Below are 17,511 nucleotides of genomic sequence, written 5' to 3'. Positions count from 1 at the left end.
AAACACTGCCCTTTCCTGCGCCATCCTCATAATCCTTGTTATGCCTGAGCCTATTGCTGCAGCCACTGTGTCAATCCATCTTGTTGAGGGTCTTCCTCTTTTTCTCTGACCCTCTACCTTACCAAGCATGATGTCCTTCTCCAGGGACTCATCCCTCCTGATAATATGTCCAAAGTATGTGAGATGCAGTCTCGCCATCCTTGCTTCTAAGGAGCATTCTAGTTGTACTTCTTCAAAGACAGATGTGTTCATTCTTTTGGCAGTCCATGATGTATTCAATATTCTTCGCCAACACCATAATATAAAGGCATCAATTCTTCCTCAGTCTTCCTTATTCATTGTCCAGCTTTTGCATGCATATAGGGAGGCAATTGGGTCAGGTATACCTTAGTCTTCAAGGTGGCAGCTTTCCTTTTTAACACTTTCAAGAGGTCTTTTGTAGCAGATTTGCCCAATGCAATGCATCCTCTGATTTCTTGACTGCTGCTTCCATGGGTGTTGATTGTGGATCCAAGTAAAATGAAATCCTTGACAACTTCAATCTTTTCTCCATTTATCATGGTATTGCTTATTGGACCCATTGTGAGGATTTTTGTTTTCTTTATGTTGAGGTGTAATCCATTCTGAAGGCTGTAGTCTTTGATCTTCATCAGAAAGTGCTTCAAGTCCTCTTCACTTTCAGCAAGCAAGGTTGTGTCATCTGCATAACACAGGTTGTTAATGAGTCTTCTTCCAATTCTGATGCCACATTCTTCTTCATATAGTCCAGTTTCTTGGATTATTTGCTCAGAACACAGATTGAATAAGTATGGTGAAAGGATACAACCCTAACTAACATACACCTTTCCTGACTTTGAACCCCACAGTGTCCCCTCGTTCTGTTTGAAAGACTGCCTCTTGATCTATGTACAGGTTCCTCATAAGCACAATGAACTACTCTGGAATTCCCATTCTTCACAATGTTATCCATAGTTTGTTATGATCCACACAGACAAATGAGTGCCTTTGCATAGTCAATAAAACACAGGTAAACATCTTTCTGGTATTATCTGCTTTCAGCCAGGATCCATCTAACATCAGCAATGATAACCCTGGTTCCACATCCTCTTCTGATTCTGGCTTAAATTTCTGGCAGTTCCCTGTTCATGAACTGCTGTAGCCACTTTTGAATGATCTTCAGCAAAATTTTATTAATGATATTGTTCGATAATTTCTGCATTTGGTTGGATCACCTTTCTTCAGAATAGACATAAATATGGATTTCTTCCAGTCAGTTGGCCAGGTAGCTGTCTTCCAAATTTCTTGGCATAGGCGAGTGAGCACTTCCAGCACTGCATCTGTTTGTTGAAACATCTCAGCTGGTATTCAGTCCATTCCTGGAGTCTTGTTTTTCATCAATGCCTTCAGTGCAGCTTGGACCTCTTCCTTCAGTACCAACAGTTCCTGATAGTATGCTACCTCCTGTAATGGTTGGACATCAACCAATTCTTTTTGGTACAGTGACTGTGTATTCCTTCCATCTTTTTTGATGCTTCCTGTGTTTTTTAATGTTTTCCCTGTAGAATCCTTCAATATTGCAACTAGAGGTTTGAATTTTTTCTTCAGTTCTTTCAGTTTGAGAAATGCTGAGCATGTTCTTGCCTCTTGGTTTTCTAACTCCAGGTCTTTGCACTTGTCATTATATGACTTTACATTGTGTATTCAAGCCACCTTTGAAATCTTCTGTTCAGATCTTTTACTTCATCATTTCTTCCATTTTCTTTAGCTACTCAATGTTCAAGAGTAAGTTTCAGAGTCTCTTCTGATATCCATTTTGTTCTTTTCTTTCTTTGCTGTCTTTTTAATAACCTCTTGCTTTTTTCATGTATAATGTCCTTGATGTCATTCCAAAACACATCTGGCCTTCGGTAATTAGTGTTCAACACATCAAATCTATTCTTGAGATGATCTCTAAATTCAGGTGGGATATACTCAAGGTCATACTTTGGCTCTTGTGGACGTGTTCTAATTTTTTCAGCTTCAACTTGAACTTGCATATGAGCAATTGATGGTCTGTTCTGCAGTTTATCTCTGGCCTTGTTCTGATTGATGATATTGAGCTTTTCCATCATCTCTTTTCACAGATGTATTCAATTTGATTCCTGTGTATTCCATCTAGCAGGTCCACTTGTATAGTTGCCATTTTGTTGTTGAAATAAATACACTATCAAACACAACTAAAAATGCACCAACAGAAGATAAACTAGATAACTGAGACCTTCTAAAAATTAAATACTTATGCTCATCAAAAGACTTTACTGAAAGAGTAAAAAGAGAACCTACAGACTGCGAAAAAAATTTTGATAATGACTTATCTGACAAGGATATAATCTCTAAAATATATAGAAAACTTCAACAACTCAACAACAAAATGATACTTCACTAAAAAGGATGTTCGGTCACCTAACAAACACATGAAGATATGTTCACAATCATTAGCCATTAGAGAGATGCCTCTCAAAACTACAATGAGATACCATCTAACCCCTGCAAAAAATGGCACTGAACAACAACAGCAGCAGAAAACAACTAATGATGGCGAGTTTACGGGGAGATTAGAACTTTCATGCTTTGCTGGTGGGATTGTAAAATGGTACAACCACTATGGAAAGTGGTATGGCACTTCCTCAAAAAGCTAGGAATAGAACTACCTTATGTTACAGCAATTCCACTTCTAGGTATATTTGCTTCTTGCACTTGATTTCTTCGGTATCACTCTAAAATTCTAGAGAGAAAGTGATTTGTGGCCTTTGTGACACAAGTAGACATATGCACACTTACATTCATTGCAGCATTATTCACAATAGCAAAAATATGGAAACAACAAAAGTGCCCATCAATGGATGAATGGATAAACAAATTGTGGAAGATACATACAATGGAATGCTACACAATGATAAAGAAAAATGATGAGTCCATGAAACATCTTATAAGATGGATGAATCTGGAGGACACTATGGTGAGTGAAACAAGTCAAACACAAAGGGACAAATATTGCATGATACCACTTTATAAAAAATCAAGAATAGGTATACACACAGAAAGCAATGTTCTTTGATGGCTACCAGGGATGGGAGGGAGAAGGAGGTGAAAGTGATTATTAGAAGTCACATATTAATTCTGGTGATGGGATAGACAGTACACAATCTGGGGGAAGACAGCACAACTTGACCAAGGTAAATGAAGACACTGAGAGGTATGCAAGAATAAAGGAAATAATTATGGCAAATGCTATAACATATAAAATTTTGCAACAAAAATAACACCAAAAGATAGATAAATAGACACATATATACATACACATATATGTGTGTTTATATATATGTTTATATAGATAGATTATAATACATTATATATATTTAAACAACACACAGACACACACACACATATATATATCCCATTTATGCATTCTTTTAAACCACCATATATTTAAAATATCTATCTATCTTATTCATGGGTACATTTACATCTCCATATCATCATCATCATCACCATCAGATCAGTGTGCCCTGGTATACTTTTCTTCATACACTTGGTTCTAATAAACAAGAATGATTTTAATTCCTATGTGTACATTCTCGGAGTTAAAGCCAGTCCAAAGAGGTCATAAGCCTGCCAGAGTGCCTGGGTGTGGCAGAATTAGCCTGCTCACCCTCTGTGGCTCAGGCCTGACAAGACACATTCCATAGCGTCCTGTTACAGAGTCTCTTAGCCGGCTTTCTAAGTAAAGGAATAACCGCCAGGTTGGCAGAATAAAGTTCTATGATGCCAAAATACTATCAATAAACCACAGCTACATAGTCATCAAGCAATCACCTGATGAAGTACATTGATTACCTTACAGGCCAATAAGCTTAATTGGATAGTCCTTAAAGTGAATAAATCTGTCCCAGGCAGTCAATAGAACATTTGCAAGATTTTTTTTTTTTTTTTGGAGGGGGAATCTTTAAGTTATCAGAATCTAAATTGATTTTGTGCATGTTTGGGATTTTACTTAAATGCCTTATTTCATTGGAAATGAAAACATTTCTGTATGTAGCTATTACATATTTGGCTGATCTCTCTTATTCTAGTTGTACTAAGTGATGAAGACTCTTAAGGATTTCCACCTGTTGATGGTAGGTGAAGGCAAGGCAGGAGCCCAGCCATATAGAATTTTACAAATAAATACTTACCTCTCTTAAAACACACCGTTTATTTATACATGAAGGTCAAGTCTCTTAAAAAGGCTTGATAATGAATTCAGATTCAAAAGATACAAATGTGAGCACTTTTCTAGGTCCACAGCTATTTAAGCTAGCAGGGAGCTGCAAAAAAGATGCAAAGAGTGCTAACAAAATATACAAATTATTCTTAGGTAAAAAAATAAATAAAAACATTTGGAGACTTTTGTATTCTTTTATTTTGCCTTATTATCATCTAACTTCAAAAATGTATTTTTTTTCTTATATAAGGATACTATAAGAGTATTTACAACAATCAAATACCACTTACCTTCTCTAAAATCTGTCTTTAATTTTAGTTTTAATTTTGCTAGTTATGCCTTCAGGACAACAGATCTAATCTCTTAAGGAACTCCAGGGCTCTGAACAGTATTTCTGCAGTGAAAGGTTAAGCTTAAAGCTCCATGAGCAGTTTTAAAGCGGTAAGTCGCTCAATCCAAGCACAACTTATTTGCTTCTTGCACTTGATTTCTTAGGTATCACTCCAAAATTCTAGAGAGAAAGTGATTTGTGGCCTTTGTAAAAAATACTAATGATTTTGAGAAAAAAAGGGAAAATGAGGTATTTGTATTTATGTGTTTGAGTATTTAGTATTTATCTTTGCAAAAAGTTCTGGCAAGGAAAATAAAGGAAAAATGCTTCCATCATTTTCTGCAATGGAATGATAACCTGCATAGTAAGAACCCAAACTGCACTGTTTCTGATATAGGAGCTTTGGTAAAGTTACAACAGCTGTTGCAATAGTTCTCTGTCCTATTTTTAAACAATGTGTTTTATTGAATCTGTGATACCCACACTTATGATTACTCATAACATATAGATTTCTTATTTGACAGAATGATTTTCACACATTCTCAAACTGAGATGCCGTATAAGACGATGGTTTAGAGAATAGATTCCAGAATTGGACAGTCTAAGACTGGAATCCTAACTCTGCAGCTTATTAGCTATGTGACTTTGACCAGATCATTTAACTGCTTGAGCTATACTCTTATCATCTGTAAAACGGGGATAATGATTGCATCCATTTATAAGGTTATCATAATGATTAAATGGCATGATAACTGTAAAGCTCTCAGTATAGTGCCTGGTGTGTATTACCATCAGTTGTTACAGAGTCAATTCTGACTCGTGGCAAGCTCATGTTTCGGAGCAGCACTGTGCTCCATAGGGTTTTCAATGGCTGTGGTTTTTTTTTGGAAGTAGATTGCCAGGCCTTTCTTCTGAGGTGCCTCCGGGTGGACTCAAACCTCCAACCCTTCCGTTAGCAGCCGAGCACATTAACCATTTGTATTTCCGGAAACTTCGATATATTAATTGTTTATCAGCAGCAGCAGCATTCTGACATTCTACTTCTTACATCTGAAAATCTTCTGAATATGAAGGGAGGATTCCATTTCAATTTTGCTCTGTCTTTCATATTACAGTTTTAACTAATACAGCCTTGAAGCATTATGGGGAAAAAACTTGGAAGGCCAGTCAGTTCATCCTTTCGTAACTCAAAATTTTGTGTGCGCTTATGTTTCAATGAGATTTGAGATATGAACAATGGAGACGAGACGTGATTTCTTGACCTCAAAACATCAAGAAATCTTTCTGAAGTTTTAAAATTATACAATTACGTCAATTTGCATTTAGCAAAAATAAAGCTACATTTTTGTCTTTCTAAAACTCGATGTAAGGGAGTTCCCAGAGGTCTCTCACGGGACCATTTTTGCATACTAATTACTCAACAGTTTAAATCACAGCAGCAGCACCATCTATTGGGGAGTTTTCTTGAAACAAATGTTTCTGTAACTCTGGAAAAAAATACTGACAAAAATAAATTTAGGTCCAGTTCAATTCTCCATGAACATATAAAGAAAAGTTTACTTAAGCAAATCATTTCTCCTAATGAACATACTCAGGAATTGGTAAAAATCATAACTAAAAATTGTATGGCATTTACTGTTGGGTGCAGTATACTTTGAGACATAAAAATAAGAGGAAAAATGGAGCATAAGAAAGTAATAGGCCTCAGGGGAGAATAAGTCTTCCCCAATTATCACAGTCTGATGCACGCAAGCCTTCTGCCTGCTAATGATTGGGGAGATGTGGCAATTTCCTTTAAAAACCCAGCCCCTTGTCATTCTTTAATGCTAAGGTGATTCGGATGCAATGGATGAATGGCAGATTAGGCCATGATCCACTGATCACATCTTTCTATTGGATTTATCGCACCAGATGGCCTAATTATTCTCACCAGCTCTCAATCTCTGTCTGTCAGTGAGACCAGATACAATTTCTTGCTCCTGGTGAAAATAGACTTCTAAGATTGAATGCAAGAAATAAAATAGGAAACAGAGACCACATGGTTGAGGAAAAAAAGAAAAAAGTGGAAGTAAATCTGTGCACTCAAGCAAAGGTACTTACGTCCAGCAGATCCCTCTTATATGAAGGCAAGTGTTTAATGATGGCACAGCTGGAGACACATGAAATTGATTGGATATTGGTTAAGTTTTGAGATAGATATAAATGTAAATATGCATATAGATATGTTTACAGATATAGATGTTTGTGTATATATATATGTATACACACACACATAGATGTGTGTGTATGTTTATGTTTTTATGGAGTCGCTGGGTGGTGCAAATGGTTAAGTACTCGTCTGCTAACCAAAAGGTTGGTGGTTAAAACCCACCCAGAGGTGCCTCAAAGGTCATAGCCTTGAAAACCCTATGAAATACAGTTTTACTCTGCAACACGTGGGGTCGTCATGAGTTGGATCACCATGAGTTGGAAATGACTGGCAATTTTATTTACAGATATGTGTTTATACTCAAATCCATGCACTCATACACACACGTGCATAGGCACCAATATGTGCATACAAATAAGTCATACAGAATTTGTGTTTGCTACCAGAATCATCTGGTCTCACATTTATCTTTTCTTAAGTTAGATATTTATTCATTAAGCTAATACATTGGATAAAATCCCAAAGTGCCAGGTAGGGTCCCCCATCCAGTTCTGTTTTAAGAAAGACTTTGCTACAATCACGTCTCACTTGTATCCTGTTATCTGTCTGTCTTCTAAAGACTTGACTAACTCTAGCATGCCTTCTGTCTTCCCAAGTACCTCACCACACCTACGGTCAGCAGAAATAATAGAACTGAAAAAAGGACTATGTGTTAAAACCATGGAACTTCCCTATATCTGTCCTCATTCCACTTTAATACTCTCAAGGCTGGTTCATAAGGTTTAATCAGCTAAATATTCAACCACGTTCATCATGGCAGGAAAGGTAACGGGAGGAACTTTTAGCTGAGGGATCAGTTGATGTTCAGTATTCAATATAAATGGTAAAGCAGCACTCTCCTCTTCATATGAGAAAAAGGCAAATTACATTTTACTACACGCATTAGTAAATATGCATTCCAAATTCCAAAGCTCCTTACCCATCCATCCCAGCCCACGCCCTCAGTCTGAATTTAACAGGATAGCCTCCAGGCTAGTTTTGAACACTCTCTAACGAGGACTGTGAGCGCTTGGTGCACACAGAGTGTGTCTTTGTTTCTATCATCAGCTCTAAGCACCTTGTCTGGCCCCTAGGCAGCAATCCATAAATGTTGTGGAATGAAAAGGAAGTATCTACACTCTGTTCCCAAAAGATCATTTTTTATGAGTAATGTAATTGCTCTTTCCACTGACAATTTACAATTCCTGAACAAAAACTCTGCTATGACATTCTGACATGGTGCTTGGAATATGAAAAGAAGACAATATCACATTTCCACATTCTGAATTTGTTTTTCTGTGATAGGCTTCTCTCTGGGATACACTATTCCTGATCTAATATTATACGATGGTAAAAGAAGACATTAGCCATTTAAAGATAAGTGTTTCATAGACTAATATACTTTTAAAAAAGATGGCCAGAGTCTTTGAGATCCATGTAGAAATATTGCAAATGAGGGGTTCAGTAATAAGGAGAATTTACCAAATTTTATAGTTAATTAAGTTATATATTAGAATATTCATTTTACTATGATGTTATTCTTAAGTATGTTGCATAATATTTATGTGCCCAGAATCACAATAAATATTCATTTATATATAAAATCAGGGAAATATTAAGATGCACTATATCCTAATGGACTTTGAAATCGCAGGAGATGGCAATAAATATTTTAAAATGAATGAAGGATGATCAAACACACTTATGCAACACAACTGATGAATTCCATACCCAAATGCATTGCCAACATACTCCACCTCAAAAGAATTCCAAAGGAGAAAACTGCAATCCTGCAGAATGTCAGGGAGCAACCAGAAAAGTCAAGGCATTAGTAGTCAGGTGGCAAGACGGGTTGTGTCTCATTAATAAGTAGCCTCCATTCTGTTAGAATAGCTCAAGTGCAAAGCAGCATTCTAACCCTGGGGAGTCCTGCTGGAGGCATTAAGAAGAGGGAATGAAGATTTCTTTTCCAAATTAAGTTGTCAAGGAGCTCATTTACACTACACAGTGAGTGTATGTGGGTGAGATGATGAAGATGATGATTTATGACGCTATAGACACTTAAGTGATTTTGCTGATGGAAATCTACAGCAAAACCCACTTGGGAAGATAAAACGGAGCTCCTATTATCTGTAGGAGGTACAACCACGCGGCTTTTGCCCTTGAAATTTCAAGTTACCCTACTGGGTTAGGAATGGAAGAAAAGCTCATTTACTTAGGATTCATATTTTGGCATAACACTGTAAGACTCCTGGACATGCCTTTTTTTTTTTTTTCCTAAGTTTATAATCATTGGATCTACCTTAAAGGAGTTTTGGCATGATTATTTTTTCCTTTTTGAGGGATGGAGAGAGATTGCATCTATTCAATCACTTCATCGTTAGCTATGTAACATATGGAAGTTTTAAAAAGTCTAAATGTTAATGAATTGTAGGCTTCCATCCGCAAAGGCAGCAAATATACTTTTGGGCAAATACTGTTTGCAAAAATTATATTTCAAATGGCTAGACAAATAATACAAGCAAAATTAACTAATGAATGTTGTCATTATCAGCTAACTTCTTCAGAGTGTATTATAGGGGAAAAAAAAAGATGCAGAGAATTAAAAAAGTAAAATTATAACACCAAATAGAAATGGTATTACAACTTTCTTCATTATTTTTGGGTGCTTGCTCCTTAGAAGCCAAGAAAAATAATTTTAAGAGTCTCATGAGAGGTTATAGGCTTTGAGCTTAAATTTAAAGGTAAGTGTGTAATATCCCATTTTAGTAGCTACTACCAGCTTTAGAAATAGTACAGATAATAGGCACGTTCCTACACAAATAAGGCAAAACAAAAACAAACACAAACTCATTGTAATTCTATGGTTAATCTCTTTCTATTCCTTTCTTATAAAATGTTTTAATAGTACAGAGTAAACTCTTCAGAATTCTTCAGTGCAAACTGCCTCTATGACTTCTACCATATACTTACACCATCTTAAATATAACGTAAAAAGCCTTTCATCCACATACATCTATGTACTAGATTATTATGTACTTCCCAAGTTGTAGAAATGTGGATAAACAAACATTAACTATTTTATTTGCAGCAACCTTATCGCAGTATTAGTTTACTTATAATACACAGCGAAATCAAGGGGACACAAATTGATTATATTCTTTTCTCCTTTTACTCTTTCTGAAGCATCAGGAAGTAACCTGTGTTGTCATTTTGCTTGTTTAAGAAGAATCATCAAATTCTCTTTCCACATATTCCTGCATTTCTGAAGAATGTGGCTAGTCTATCTATTTTATTGTATATCATTGTGTTAAAAAATCTGGTGCACATATTCATGTACTGACAGGCAAACAATAGTATATATGAAAAGAGTTACTAGGAAAACGACCATTGTCATTTCCTTGGGAAGATATCAAGAAAATATTACAAATAAAATTACAGATTCAGCAAAGGGTTTTTTCTTTTTCTTTTGGTTTGTATATATTTTGTAACTCTTCTGATGCTTACATAACTAAATTTAGCTAAAGATAAAGTTTTTCTAAAGAAGTCAATCCATGTAATCTCCACAGGATATCGTAAGTTTTCATGCTAATATTCAATGGGTTTTTATCACCTTTACTCTTGCAGCCTAAGTAAGTACAAATTGTAAAAAGGTAGATAATTTCATTTATACATGAATACATAAATCAAAGCAGGATGCAGAAAGTCTCAGGAATGACAGACAGCAAGCACAGTTTCTTAGGACTTAGAGTTGAATTGTTAGGCTGATATTTCAAATCTAGAATATATTTTAAGTTAAAAAATGGTATTATTTTAAAAGCATTTGCAATGTTTGTATCTGCTTAGTAGGGTTAACATGTAACAACTACAGCAACTTACTATTATAATGCCAAAATATCAGTATCTCATGTTTCACTTGTGCTAAAAATGTTACAGTTGTATATTATTATAAAATTTCTATATTACATAGTGGAACAGAATTTAAACCACATAGGGCAGTCGAATACCATAACTGACTTAATGTTAAAATTTATAGAATCTGATATGTTCATATTAGCATCATTCCTAAAAATCAACTTAAAGAAAACTTCAATATAGTGTTACAGTTTTAATAGGCTATTTAGAAATACGGAGAATTATTTCATATAAAAGCACCCTCCTCTCAGATGGTCATATGAAATAGTTTTCATAAATTGTACACTGAAAAATCTGTTTCTCCAGAAACACCTTCTCTCCATAGCAATGCCCCATGTTATTAGAGTGCTTTACAGTTCTCACAACAACCCTGTGAGGTGGGCACAGTGCAGGGGTTATGCCCCCATTTCCTAGATGAGAAAATCAAGGCTCAGAGAGAGAACTTCTGAATCTCCAGCCTCCGATATGATAGTTTTTTTTTTTTAAGAGGAAAATACATTTTGGTATTTTGATCTGACCTATATATAGCGTAGACTGTGCAGAGTTTCATCTCCCTCAAAGATCAGGGTTCTTAGCCAAAGAGAACCTTGGTCGACATTGCACTAGCTTATAAAGAACCTCAGAGACACTATCTTCATGGCTTCTTCCTAATAGGGTTTTGGCATCCGTCTCAAAAGGAAAAAAAAAAAAAAAGATAGGACTTGAAGAATCACAATCAAACTGCTTTTTTCATATATAAAAGACCCCTAAAACGTACTTATTTTTAGACTGGTCAGTTTAATAACTTGTTTTTTATTAGGCAGTATAATAAATAAAGTTGTGAATACAAACAGTTGTGTGTATTATATATCATTAAGCAATAAAAATAATAACTACTCATGTATCTTTCAATCTCCAAAGCACTATATTGTCCTCTAATGAGGTTTGCTGTTTGTTTTAAACAGGACATAAGGGTTAAGAAGAAGAGAGAAAGACAACTGAATAACAAAGAGCAATAAAACACAGAGGGCAAATCTATTAGCTAGCCTCCTTCTGTTTATGCTGCCAATGTTAATAAGCAATTCTCTTATTTAGAAGTACTATCTCGAGAATACTCCAAATACCCAAAATACCCCCAATGCTTTTTGGTTGATGTTTCTTGATCCCCCACCACCACCACCCACCTCACAAAATGTAATAGACCTTATAATTCAAATCAAATTCTGCATCCTATTATGCTCTTCAGCTAAGGACAGTAAAACTTTGATCCTGAGTCAAGCTTTACATTTACTCATTTATATAATCGCTACTGCATTTCTTATTAGAAAATAGAACCCAATGCCCCCACCTCCCCTCTGTCACATTTTTTAAAGACCTGTTATCTTCCTCAAACGGTTGTTCCTTTCGTATCGGTGTTCTCTGATTGAAATATTGGACTGGAAATTGTACCAAGCCAAAGGTTACATGAGAAAAAAGAAGATTGCCTAGTCACAAAACCTTCTTAATGCTGTCTTTTCCATTTAATCTACCCCTTGAAAACTCTATGTGAAATAAACACACACACACACGTGTGTGTATATATTTTTATACCTAAATGTGCCATATCAACCTAGATTCATAGCTAGATCTGCTTATATGGGTGTATGTGCTTGGGAGTGTGCAAATGTGTAACATTTTTTAAAGAGGAACAGTATGGATTTACTTTTTCCTAAATCCTCAATACTTGGCCATTACTTATAGATATTTTGAGAATCAGGAGATGATGTGGAGGGAGAAGAGCAAGCCAGACATCAAACCCATTTATTCTGAATCTTAAATGATGACTTTTTATCGTTGATACTTTGATTACATTGTTACACAAAGGACAAATTAACATCCTGTTTGAGGTCTCATCTTTGATAGCTTCGGGATTGGTGACAGTTCCTTGACATACAAATCCTGCACCCATCAACTCCTGGCTGTGCCTTAGCGATATTGTTGCACAAGAGAAATTTGTAAAATGGCTCCCACGTACCTCAGCCAATACCTTTAAGTGCTGTGACTTCGAGGTAGCTCCGGGCCAGGTTCACACAGGGAGTGTCAACACACCCCTTTCCTTGGCAGAGCGAAGGAGGGTTCCTGGGGAAGAGGGACTGGTCTGCCGTCTGTGAGGCACACCGTCCATGTCTGCTCACTCAGAGGTGGATCCACACGGACTAAAACAATCTGCTGAGAAGACAGGAGCACGCTCCACGCTTGCCAATGAATCAGCACGTTTGGGGACGTGGTCCTTATAGCTTCCACTCTCATTTTATATGACTCAAGCCCACCCCGGAAGGGCAAGTTCTTTATGTATTCTGATTGGAAATAAAAAATATCCAGGGTGCTAGTTCTAAAAAAGTGCATCTGAGAGAATCACTTTGAAAGAATTAACAGAATTGTCCATGTGTTATTTTTACTCTGACATACAGGTACTTTTTGCTTTTTTCATTTGGTCTCATTCAGAACAAAATACACAGGTATGTTTTGTTTTGTTTGGTCTCATCCATGAATTTAACATACATCTTCTCCCCACCCCCAGCACGAAGAGTAAGAGTCAGAGGGAGGAGGGAGAGCTGACTGTGGAAGGAAAGTAAAGCTTTTCAAGAAAAAACACAAACAATACAAAACAAAAGTCACAGTCCAATCGTGCAAAATTGCGTCTCTGGGTAAAGCACTTCTTGACAGGTTCACAATATTCCCAGCCCCCTCCCAAGTTCTCCAATCCACCCAGGGGGAAAGCAAATACAGAATGAATGTGGATCCGTTCTTTTTCTTAAGGCTATACAGACATACAGAGAACACATTTCAAGGGCTGTCCGGCGGGTGGTCATTTGCCGGGTTCCTGCTTCGAGCCCCGACTGCCACCTGTGATCCATCCTGGGGCCAGCAGACTCCTTGCTCAGGGACGACAATACAATTTACAAACAAAAGAAGAAAGGTCCATGGTCCCAACAATAAAATCCAATATTGACTTTACAATCACAGGTACAAATTGCTCCAATCAATAATTTCATTTCTCCTTAAGACCTTGTCATCTAAAATTAATTAGAGGCCAGGTTCCTGAGGAATTGTCAATATTCAAAGAAAATACTGGTTAGAAGGAAATCGTTCTTCCACTGCAGCAGTCAGATGAGAAGTTGGAAACAAGTGTCATCTTCTGGCAAGTTTGGGGTATCACGAAGGAAGGGTGGATTCCTGGGTCCAGACTGCAGCTCCCCACCATCCAGGGGACTCTGCTTATAGTGGAAAGACCAAGAAGCCAGAGAAGGTAGAATATTTCCATCCCCCCATGAGGTTGCCCCTCTCCAGTTTGAGATGCACTTTGTCTTCCCTTTCCATGAGCAGGAGGACACCATTGCTGGCCGCTTCTCGGGTGACGTCCTGGTCTCCTGCAAACGCGGAGATCACTGGGTAGCCATTCTGCATTAAACTGACCTGAAACATGGAGGGCAAAACTCAGCAGACCAAGAAGGGCCTCACTTCCATACCTTGTTCTCTTCTCCTCCGACCTCCCCACGCACACCCAAGGGCCTGATGCGGAGAATCCCCAGATGGCTCAGAGCCACAGCCCTCCTGGTCGGCAAGCAGCCCATGCTCCCTCTTTCGCTCAGCCTCACAGAGCTTGGGAAGGGCCTTGAGCAATGGTGATGTACTAACCCAAACCTGCAAGGGCCCAGACCGTGTCAGAGCTACCCACCTGGATGGTCTGTCTGTTATATACTTTGACCACATGGAAGCTGAAACTATAGATCCCTTTTCTCGGTGCTACAAATATGCTGGAGGCAAGATCGAAATGGTTGCCAATATTTACTAAGACCTGCAAAAAGAAAGAGGGAATAAAGCAAGAACATTGCAAGGCCCTGCTCAGCGTGTTTTAATCATTCTCAAAAAGCCAGCAACACCAGTTCCTTTATTAGCTGCAGAAAAGTAGGCAATAACACTTAGCATTCCAAGGCTCCTCCAGGAAGGAGTCAGGGGCTGGATTACAATATCCCACAGGAGGTGTTGATTTCAAAGGTATTCTAATGGGTTGTAGTTAATAAAGATTTTTTTTTTAAGACTCTTTTTTTATGCATTCAAACAGTGGATGAGCATGTTGTATGCTGTACGGAGGAACAGAGAGGAAGGGATTGGAGACAGTAAATCGAGTGTCAACTGAGTCTGCTGCAGAGGTCTGTGGGATTGTGGGGACTTCAACATGAAGTTTGGTGAACAAAAATAGATTTATACTGAATGAGGAGAGAAAGGGCGATGGAGTCAGAAGCCAAAGAAATGAGGTTAAGTTATGCGAGGCCCAGGTAGGGCCTAACATTGGATGCTTCAGGAGGGAACTGACTGCATCTGGCTTTTATCTCTATCATTTCCCAGTGTCTGGCACATGCTCTGGCAGCACACAGTAGGTACTCAATGACGAATGCTGGATGAGAGACCAGGGTCGTGAAATACCAGCTGCCCTGCTTTGCCTCGCTTTCCTCTGAGCAATGGGCTTATCTCCCTGGCTGAGCTACAGGGCGTGCAAACAAGCTTGAACAAGTAAAGGGAGAATCGAATTTGGAGCTTGGATGCCCTCATCTCAAACTCAGGGAATTCTATAACATGCAAGAACCGTTACAAAATGAGCCACCAGATACACGATCACATGACCCTGCAGATGGTTTTCCTCGAATAAAAGGGAGAGGGTGCTGCAATGCCAAAAGCAGAACCCGAAGGACAGAGGGTCCCCGTTATTAGGCAAATCTCTTCAGATGTTCAAGACAGAGACTGGCCACTTTGAATCATGTCCCCACTCCTACTTACACACAAAGGCACAATCTGATTAAAATCATAAAGTGGCCTGCCTGGTGTCCTTGGCTTCTAAAATCACCAGCAACATCAACAGAACCCTAGACAAGAGACGCTGTCATCCAATCAGAAAATAAACTTCAGCTGAATACCTTTTGCTGTTCTATCTTGCACACTCATTAGAGAAAAGATGCATAATGTGCGTTCCCCAAAGCAATGCAAACTGCTGCTAGTAACAGTAATTCTTGGACTTGGAGAACACGGACTTTTTCAGCCCAGCCTGAAACCACTTCACCCTTGGTCACCTGCAGACTCACACAGACACTCGGCTCTATTGTTGGCAAAAAAAGCCCTTCAGGATGCCGCTTTGCTTCACAGTCCCAGGAAGGCTCTTCTCTCTGTCTGCCGCCCAAGGCTTCAGAGGAGAATAAACGATTCTCCCTTTACAGCCTGCACTTGGAGCTGCCCCTTTTCTTCACCTCCTCAACTTGAAATGCAGGAAACTGGCAAATTCAGGGCGCTGCTCTAGACGGAGAAAATCCAGCCAGGCCCAGATAGGCAGGTCTCAATTACTACATAACTGGGGTACCTGGGAACCATCATGTCACCTCCCCTGTCACAGTCGGCTCAGCTATAAAACTCGAGTCCTTCTTCTCCTTACCGTGCCCAAAATCACAGAGCCATTCTGACACACAATGACACCTGTGCAAATGCTGTGAAACCTATCTCTAAGGCATTGATAGGTGAATATTAATAATAATAACAATAATTTAAAAGACACATAAAGAACTTATTAACAGATAGTTCCCAAACGCAGATTTCACTGTTGTCTCCTTAATGTGGACACAGTTAAATATTTTCATGTCTTGCAAATACAGATTAAACAGAGACATTAAAAAAAAGAAAGAAAATCAAATACATAATCCTTAGCAACGATTAGAAGAAATGAAAACACTGGCCCAAGAGGCCATGGTGAAGTCAAATGGGTGTGTACAATAAACACTAGTAGGCTGTCAGTGACTCCAGGGAATTCCATTTTATGGGAAGGGACTTTGGCAAAAGGAAGGGGCTGACGAGCTGAAGTTTAGAAACCACTCAGGTGTCTTCAATTTGTTGCTGAAAAATAAGAGAGACGCAGGGGGAGAATACAATAGAAGTCACAGCCTCTGACCCAGAGATGGGGGTACAAAGGCCTGGTCCTCTTTTTGGCCCGTCTGCTTTGAACCATGTGGGAAGAAGGGAAGTGGCTTAAGGCTGGCATTTGATTTTGCATGTATATCTGGACACAGGAATTACTCTATCCCTGGTGTGTCTCCCCACGCCCCTCCACTCATTCTTCTTGAACATACACAGACCCTCCCCAGTCCACCCCTCAGAGTGAAGAGCAGGTACACAGTTCCTGCTGTTGGCTGAGACCTTCGGCAAAAACGCATTCGGAGCAGGTGGAGTGGGGGTGGTTTAAATACCTTCACTCTTTATGTTCTCCTCCTGGGTAACTGAATGCCATCCGCCACAAAGAACAAGAGCTGATTTTTACTCCCCCAAGAGCGAAAAGTAAAAAGTGCAACGTTTCCTTTCGGGAAACATCTTTCCAGTCATTCAGGCAGCTCTGCTAGCCTCTAGGTCAGCCAAGTGCCAACTGAGCCAAGAATTTAACGATGGCCCAGCAACACAGTGAAGAAGGGAGATGGGAAGAAGGGCATCCTAGGAAATGAGGAATGAACATGGAAGGGAGGGAGGAGAAGGGCCAGACAGGGCAGAAGAGAGGCGCAAGCGACCTCCAGCGCAGGGCGGCGGGCGGCTGACCTGGTCGAAATAGATGGTCATGGTACGGTTGCTCATCTCGGACGGCTCATGGTTGGTGCTGCGCGTGGCGGAGAAGGCCACCTTGGCGCTGCCCGAGCGCACGGAGATACCCAGCGAGGAGGTGACAGCGCCATCGGCTGACGGGCTCGAGTCGCACACCACCAGGCACTTGCCCTCTAATACGATGGGCTCCGTGTCGTTCTGAGCGCGCACCGGGCAGCCAGCCGGCAGGAGCAGCAGCAGCAG

At 39.0% G+C, this 17,511-nt stretch overlaps 1 protein-coding gene across 1 annotated transcript; it reads right to left on the bottom strand.

Annotated features, from left to right (window-relative positions):
• Positions 1-13,549: 13,549 nt before the first annotated feature.
• Positions 13,550-17,505, bottom strand: CBLN2 (cerebellin 2 precursor). Its single transcript, XM_023741558.1, has 3 exons — positions 17,266-17,505; positions 14,375-14,494; positions 13,550-14,112 (listed from the first exon to the last, which is right to left on the bottom strand). Exons 1-3 carry the CDS (start codon positions 17,299-17,301, stop codon positions 13,915-13,917), a joined length of 354 nt encoding a protein of 117 aa, XP_023597326.1. The 5' UTR covers positions 17,302-17,505; the 3' UTR covers positions 13,550-13,914.
• Positions 17,506-17,511: the final 6 nt, after the last annotated feature.

Source organism: Trichechus manatus, unplaced genomic scaffold (assembly GCF_000243295.1).
Source record: "Trichechus manatus latirostris isolate Lorelei unplaced genomic scaffold, TriManLat1.0 scaffold00183, whole genome shotgun sequence".
NCBI classification, from domain to species: domain Eukaryota; kingdom Metazoa; phylum Chordata; class Mammalia; order Sirenia; family Trichechidae; genus Trichechus; species Trichechus manatus.
This window is presented reverse-complemented; position numbering and strand designations above follow the sequence as displayed.

Excerpts from the sequence above, each read along its gene's own strand:
- CBLN2 (XM_023741558.1), bottom strand. The coding sequence starts at position 17,301 with ATGAGCAACCGTACCATGACCATCTATTTCGACCAG. Across the intron at positions 14,495-17,265 it reads TGACCATCTATTTCGACCAG|GTCTTAGTAAATATTGGCAA; the intron begins GTCAGCCGCCCG and ends TTCTTTTTGCAG. Across the intron at positions 14,113-14,374 it reads ATAACAGACAGACCATCCAG|GTCAGTTTAATGCAGAATGG; the intron begins GTGGGTAGCTCT and ends TCCATGTTTCAG.